Source organism: Stenella coeruleoalba (assembly GCF_951394435.1).
Source record: "Stenella coeruleoalba genome assembly, chromosome: 18".
In the NCBI taxonomy this organism is placed as follows: domain Eukaryota; kingdom Metazoa; phylum Chordata; class Mammalia; order Artiodactyla; family Delphinidae; genus Stenella; species Stenella coeruleoalba.
Window position 1 is genome coordinate 69,029,009 of NC_137164.1, and position 8,098 is coordinate 69,037,106.

The 8,098-nt window shown below is 45.2% G+C and overlaps 1 protein-coding gene across 1 annotated transcript in view; it reads right to left on the reverse strand.

Moving 5' to 3' along the window:
• Positions 1-5,325, reverse strand: part of FGF14 (fibroblast growth factor 14) — a 171,494-nt gene extending 166,169 nt beyond the window's left edge. Inside the window, exon 1 of the mRNA XM_079902558.1 lies at positions 4,764-5,325. Within this exon, the coding sequence (XP_079758684.1) occupies positions 4,764-4,956 (193 nt within the window). The 5' untranslated portion in view covers positions 4,957-5,325. The remainder of the gene's footprint in view (positions 1-4,763) is intronic.
• Between the last annotated feature and the right edge of the window lie 2,773 nt (positions 5,326-8,098).

Here is an 8,098-nt window from a genome sequence, read left to right on the forward strand (position 1 = left end):
GAAGATGATCTTTTGGGAGAAAAATACTCTCTTGTTTTATTTTGACCTAAAGAGCCCAAATAAGCAGGCGGTCTTTGCATTTTCAATGGTGATGGCTCAGAAGCAGTAGCACAAGAATGGTGGACTTTCGATAACTCTTGGCTGTTGATTATTTTCTGAGGGTGAGCATGGCTTTCCTTAGATAGCACCTTGTTGAGAAGGAAGACCACTTCTCTTTTATTAGGATAGCTGAGAGTTTCATTATCACAGAGGAACAAAATAAATATATATAGGCATATATATATATTTCTGCCTTTTATACAAAAGAGTAAGTTGAAAACAATTTTTACGTAGCTCATTTTTCAGTCCTTGTTTCTTACGACATCTGTAATTTAAGTAAATGTGTCAGTAAGAAACCCACAAAACTATTGAGTAAACATACATGATACATGATACCATGGCTCCTATGACAGTAGCCAAAAAAAGAACAGATTTCAAAACACAATTGCATTAGCTATACCAAAGATTTTGAAAGGTTATTATCCTATAAAAATGAAAGATCTTGTTTGGTTTAAAAGCTAATAACAAAAATGCAACACTTTTAGGATAAAATGTTCATATACGTCATTGCACGTAGGTTCTATTTCAGTTTTCTTTTTTTCTTGTTGAGATTCCAAATAATAAAACTGTTTGCAAATTTTTGGTTTCCTTGTACCTTCTTATTTCTTTAGCTAAATTAACAGATATTCTAAGTATCTGTTTTCATACATTAAGTCTTAGAGTGAGGTTGGTTATATTCTTGCATTCTTGAGAGTAACTCACAAATATGTAGTCACATTCCAATCCCTGAAAAAAGGGATAGATTATATTGTGTATATTTAGGGAAAGTAAAAAAGATATAAAATTTTGAAAAGTATATTTACTTCTAAAATGGGCTAGTTAGAGCACTTTGGTTCAGAGACACTTTTTCAGCTTTGGAGATGTTGACATTCCTTATTTCACTTCAATCTGAGGGCAGTGACAAGTACCCAGGGCATGGCAGACACTCTGTCAAGATTTGAGGGCCTATGAGTGCAGAAAACAGAGACGCTGCTCCCAACTACAATCTCCTGAATATGTGTGCAAATTAATTATTATTGGGCATAAACAACAATCATGAGGTATAAAATGGAGAATTATTTTTACTTCTCTGCAATGAGGGAAGACTTCTCAGAGGAGTTGGCACTTTTTTTCAAGCTTCAAGAAATGGGGATAATTTCAACAGGTGAAGAGAGAAGAAAGAAGAATCTATGCACGGAGTGAAGCACAAACAAAAGCACAGGGATTTGAAACCATGTGGTTGAATTTTGTGGGGGTTTTTGGTTTTGTTTTTTAAAGACCAAGTCTTTTATTTTATATTTTAAAGATTTTTTTCTTATGTGGACCATTTTTAAAGTCTTTGTTGAATTTGTTACAATATTGCTTCTGTTTTATGTTCTGGTTTTTTGGCTATGAGGCATGTGGGATCTTAGCTCCCCCACCAGGGATCGAACCCGCACCCCCTGCATTGGAAGGCAAAGTCTTAACTATTGGACTGCCAGGGAAGTCCCTAGTTGAACTTTGAATGATGTTTGGAGTCTAAGGAGTTAGAGGAAGAGTAGAGGAAGATGAATCTGGAAAGGTAAGATAAAATGTGATGCTCACCACGACCACTAAGCCATCTTGCAAATTTCTCTCCTTTACAGATACAAAAGCCATCCTTTTATGGGGGTAGGAGGTGGTCAGAGTTGGGGGGTAAGGTTTGACCAAAAGGGATAAATAAATATGTCATACTCTTTATATTAAATTACTACTTAAAGGAGGATTAAAAAGAAAAAATCCCTACATTTAAGAAACGTATACTACTCTTTCCCAAAAGACAAAATATCGAGCTATTCCTTATTTTGTTGGCAAACATGTCAAATATATTTGTATTTCCTTGTCAAAATGCAAACTGCAGACAACATAGACATGATATAAAATAACAGTGTACTTAAAGTTTCTACACCTCCCTTGCTTCTCCCAACAGGCTAAGGTTATTCCCACCTCAGGGGCTTCACACACATTGTTCTTCTAACCTCTGCATCCTTCTCAGATGTCAGCATTCAACCTGTAGCTCTTGGTGTGGCCACCCTGCCTACTTGATCTAATTAGGTCCCTCTTCCTACCCACCCTCACTCCCCCACCCCCGTGGTTCTCTACCTCAGCCCTCTATGTGCTTTTTGGGACTTTGACTTTTGTAATTCATATTAACTTGTTCCTTGCCATATGCAGTGACTTTCTACCCCATGTCTGTAAGCTCCTTGATGGAGGGAGATTCGTCTGTTCTTTTCAACACTCCACATATAATACCTGGAACAGGACCTGACATATTACAAAGATTCAATAACTATTTGTCAAATTAATAATTTTCAAATACAAAGATATGTGGAATTGTCATACCTAAAAGTTATATCTTGAAATTAACAAATCAGACTTTTAAAATTTCCTAGGGTCAGTTCTTAGGCAAAGAGTGAGTATAGGAGGAAAAGGAAAATATGCTTATGCTTAAAAAATGTTTCCTAAAAGAATATTTAATTAAATAATAAAATAATTATGTATAGTTATATTTAATAATATATTGTAAAATCATGTAACTATATATCAATATATGATTTACATAACATAGTTTTAGTATTTCTTTGGTTTAAATTAATAATTAATTCCTTTCTGATACTCAAGGGATATATCTATATTTTTCTTCACTAAAGAATATATTTCTTGATATATAAGATATATGAGAAGGATAAAAGGAAAGGTTTTGATGAGATTTCCTCTGGCTTATCTTCTTTTCCATTCTCCCACCAAAAATAAGGTAGCAGAAGTGACTTCAAATATATCACTGCAAACTCATGAATGTCAAGAGAATAGTCAGGGTTGCAAATGTTGAAATAGACTATCAGAGAGCTCAGATGCCTTTCTTTATCTGGTAAAAAGTTAAAATTCATCCCCATCTTAAAATTCACAAGTGTAAAGCAAACCCTCCTCCATCACCCGATATGACACAGAACATTTATTGTTCATATTTATAAAAGAATCTACTGGTTTATACTTAAAGAATATGTACTAAGTTTTAATCATCATTTATATTAAACAGTCCTATCTAGAAGAAAATATGTTTCTTTACTTCAAATAGATGGCAACACTGGAGCTCTACCTGGTGAAAACTGTGTTCTAAAAGATAATCAGATGAAATTAGGGGAGAAGCAAATATGTTAAGTCATGATAATGTGACCCTCCATGTGTCAACGATGTTTAAAACAGTTGAGTTGGTCTTATAATACCAAGGTTTGCTGGATCATCCTCTAGGCTAAAGTGTAAAATTAAAGTCCATTTTTCTTAATAGCTTCTACACTGGTCTGAAAATATTGTCCCCGAAGTCTTCATCATGAAGTTCCTTCTTTTATAGCTATATAATTTAGCTACCTTAAAAATGCCATTCTGATTTTCCTCAGATGTTTGCCTTCTAAGCTAGATTCTAAGAGCAAGTAACTCCAATTTCTAACTGTGACAATGAGCGATTAAAAAAAAAATTAGTTCTAGTCTTTGTTTAAAGAAGCATTGAAACTTTCGGTCGTAAATCTGCAATTGTGTGGGGGACACACACACATACACACATTCACATAGATACACACGTACAGCATATGCTTCTCTCACACATCTTTGGAACAACAGGAAACTTAAAATAAATACAGCTGGGCACCAGGAATACAATGTGCTGGGCAAACATATACTCCTATTAACGTAAATATATTCTTCAGTGTTTCCTGCCGGGCCCACTTAGTAATGAAAAGCAAGCAATCCCCATTTCTCCCACAAAACACCCCACATGCTCTCCAAACAACCACCCCTAGCAACTGGATGTGGAGAGGAACGGAAAGGAACAAAAGGCGCTGGGCTCCAGCTCAGGAGTGAGTCGCCTTCTCAGACCCTGGCATTTTAAAGGCAGCAACAGAAGGTCATGCTGGGCATTAGCTATGTCTCAAAAAACATGTATAGTAAGGCAACTATTAGAGTCACCCGTATGTAGTAACTGCTTCTTTGGCCTCACGTAATTCGCGAGTCCTTGAATCGAAACTACCACGTAGAAGGGACGTCTGCCAAACCCCCAATGGGGACTCGTTCTCCGCCCTCTGCGCCCCTCTCCTCATCCCAAGATGCGACCCAAGGGCTTCAGAGTGACCCGTGCTGCCCGCGAAGCAGCCTTCCAGTAAATCTCCTGAACTGGCTCTCAGCTCCAACACACCCTCGGCTCGCTTCTCTTACCCCAGCCCCTGCTGAGCGCAAGGCAGGGGCCAGCCCCTCCGCCAAGGTCCGGGAGCCGAGGGGGCTCCAGGAGACCCGGGAGGCCAGACCCAGAAATTCCCGGCATCTCCAACCGGGCTGGAAGCAGCCGGCGCGACCCCAGGGGAGCCAAGACCCTCAGGGCAGAAAGAGGTTTTCCCTGGGAGTCGGCCCGCGTCGGACTCGGAGGGCGAGAGGCAGTGGCGGGAGCGGGCCAACCTGCCGGCGCCTGGCGGCTTGAGTTTTCAGTGGCTACAGGTTGCCTGGGAGCAGATGCCCAGCTCCCGAGGGCGGCAGGCGCTCGGAGCGCTCGGGAGCGAGACTTGTGTTGGGGGAGGGGGGGTGAGAGATGGAGGGAGGCAGGGGAGCCCGAAAAGGCCCCACGCAGGCGGGGACAGGGGAGAGATCCGAGGGCGCGCCTCCCAACCGGGACCCGCACAGACCTTGGCGCCGCAACCTGCGCTTCTTGCGGCCGAAGATGCGCACTTTGGAGAAGATGTCCACCAGGTTGCCGTTGCAGAGCCCGCGGTTCCTGCTGGGACTGCTCCGCCTCCTGCCGGCGGACGGCCGGTCCCAGTGCTGCTCCCGCGCCTGCCGCTTCTGGCGGATCAAGCCGCTGGCGATGGCCGCGGCCATGGTGGCCCCGGGACCGGGTCCGGAGGAGGGCGGGGCCGAGGGGAGGGAGCTGGGGGCACAGAGCGGGAAGGGCCGGCGAGGAGGGCAGGCCGGAGGGGCCGGGCCGGGGGCTGGGAGCGCTCAGTCCCGCCTGGGACCCATCGCCCTCTCCGCGGAGCGCGGGGCCGGGCCCGCAAATGCGCCCGGGGCGCGGCGGGGCGAACGCCGGGAGCCCGAGGTCGTGCCCGCCGCCGCCGCCGCGTCGGAGCCGGGACCGGGGCCGGGGCCGGGGCCGCGGGCGCCGCCGCTCCCGCCGCCTTCCTGCCCGGCCCGCCTCCCGGGCGGGAGGTCGAGCCGGCTGCCTTCTTCCCGAGCAAGGGATGGAGGGCAGGTGCCGGCCGGGTCCCGCGCGTCGGTCCGCCCAGAGCGCGCTGGGCAGGACTCAGCGTCGGACTCGAGCGGCCCCCCGGCCAGTGCCGCCGCTGCCGCCCGCTCTCGGAGTCCGCCGGTGATCGTCAAGTGTCTTGGAGATCAGCATCTGGAGAGCGCAATCTTCTCCCCGGAGATCTCAAATCAGAGCGCTTCGTTCCCAGCCCGCTACACTCCCCTCCCGTCCCCCTCCTAGGCCAGTCTTCAGAAGGAAAGAAAAAGGTATATATATAATAAGGACTTTAAAAAATATTAGTAATACTGTAAAAGAAAGCCAAAACCGATGGCAGGGGGTGGGGTGGTGAGAGGCTGAGCCAAAGCGGGTGGAATTGAAGGAATTATCAGTGCGCTTTTTCTTGGATGAAACTCGCAGGTCTCCGAGGCTTCCGAGGCTTAGCGAGGGCTTCTGGATCTTAACGTGCCTCCTGGTCCACAGAAACTCTCAGCCGTGGTTGGAACGCAAGGTGGTTTCCGCCCTCCCCGCTAATCCCTTCAGCACCAGAGCCTCTCCAGCCCGGGAAGGAGGAGGGGGCGGGGGGGAGGGAGGAGAGTGTGTCCCGAGGAGGGAGGCGCCTCCACTCCCTACCTAATCCACCCAAACTTGCTGGACTCTCCCTTCTGCTCCCAGGAAAAGCAGGCTTGTCGTGTTGAAACCGTAGCAGAGCAAGAAGGAGAGAGGAGGGAAGGGGACAAGACGTGGAGAGGTGGTGCAGAAAGACCCCCTTCCCAAATTTGCTCTCTAGCACTTGGAGGAAGAGATGGCAGCAGCTGTAGCTGCTGCAGAACGGCAGCGGGAACGGAATGCTGAAGAAGCTACCACAGAATATTAAGGGCGGGCGGGGTGTCACAGTATTCCAGCGACAACAGAAAGCAGCCAGACTGAGGGACACTCCAGTCTGAGCTGCCGTCTTTGGCGTCCCTGGGTAGGGAGCCAGGGGGCAAAGCATATGAACTATGTCTGAAATTCAAATACAACAGCTGCTGCCTCTTCTCCTTGACTTCCTGTCTGTGTCCTGGCAGCATTCTGTCATGGATAACCAAAAACATGAAGGTCCAGGAGGAGGGGAACCAGTGCAGAGCACCCTAGAAAAGGAGGTTGGGAGAGAAACAATGCGTGCTTGGATGAATACAGATCCTTGGTTCCTAGGACACACTCCGAGCCACAGAACTATAAGTAGCTTTTGCTCCTATGGCTTCTTACCGTTTCCTCTTCCCTTTAGACTGTTTGCTTATCATTCCAAGAAGGTAAAGAAAAGAAACGCACAAACTAGACTTCTCTCAATCCAGTGTGAAGAACGGAGGAAAGAAAACTCATCTGATAATTAGTACTTGTAACAATCACTTTTCTGGTGACCGCTTTAGAGCTGGAAAGAGGAGAGACACACTCGCAAGGCAGCCCTGGGAGCAGTTCTGAACCAACACCCACTTTCTCTTTGCCTCAGGAATAGGCAGTAAAGTACTACAGAGACTTGCAACCAGGCAAGTAGGAGAAGTTCAGACAAGGGCTGATTACAGGGAGGCTAGACACCTTCTGCTCTAGGGAACTTATCCACAGTCTCGCCAAGGAAGCAATTAGTGCTCAGCTGTTTTTCACTGTATTTACCAATAAGCCTCTCTTGGGGAAGAGAATTTCATCTAAGAGGAGTGTGTAGATTTGGGTCCAATGCAGATATCATTGGATTTAGGATAATGTACATACTATTTAACATTAAAGAACATACTCTGTAAGCTTATTTTCCCCACCTTACCATGTTTTATATACATGAAATCTATATATATGTAACAACTACGATTATTAAAAGGAATATGCATGAATAATTTTCCCAGGAATTTGCAATCCTTAATCTCCTATGAGATAGAAAAAGTGAAGAAAAAAGGGTGTGTAAACTATTTTGCTCCATGTCTACCTTTTTTATTCTCTCTCTCTTTTACATGTCTTTGTTCTTACATGTTTACTAAGTGTATTTAGTATTGCCATCCTCTTGCTTTAAAAGGGAAGGACATTTGCAGAGATGGATACATCTAATAAAAGGCTATTCAAGTGTTTCTTTTAAGAAATTCACCAAAATAAGTCGTATTGAACAGAAATAGTAGCTACTCCTACCTTCCATTATTGAAGAGTGGCTATCTGGACATTTCAGACAGTACAGATTGGAATTTCCGAACGACTTTACAATTAAAGCAAACATATTTACCTAAAGCTAGTAATGAGTTTTTCAAAGAAGCAAAATGTTAAGTATAGTGACCTTTTCAATCTAGTACAACTGCCCCAAATTACATAACCTAGTTAGCTTCTTTTTTTTAATCCTCGTGATATACGTGTGTAGTATAATAATTTGAACAGAGTGAGATTAAGCTGCTTCTTATTATAGCTGTGTTAATTCTTTTCTTTCCAGGCATTTTCTTACAATTCAGGGTTCTCCCCAATTCCCTGGATTGTATAATCCAAGGGAAGGTCGGTTTTTTGTCTCCTTCGGACCCCTCCCTTCAACGCCCAGCTGCGGTTCAGCACCACGGACAAGGATCCGGCCACAGCCAGGGCGCGCGGAGAGCAAGCAGGTTCCCCTGAGCGTGGGCGCGCTGCTGGCTTCGAGAGGCTCCGATACTCTCTGCCCTTAAAAGCAGCTTTCCGCTGCCCAGCCCAAGCCACCCAAGGCGGAAAGGAAATTAATCCTCACGGCTTCCACTGGCGTTAGTAACCCACATTGGAGCATGAAGCTTTTCAGCTTTTTGA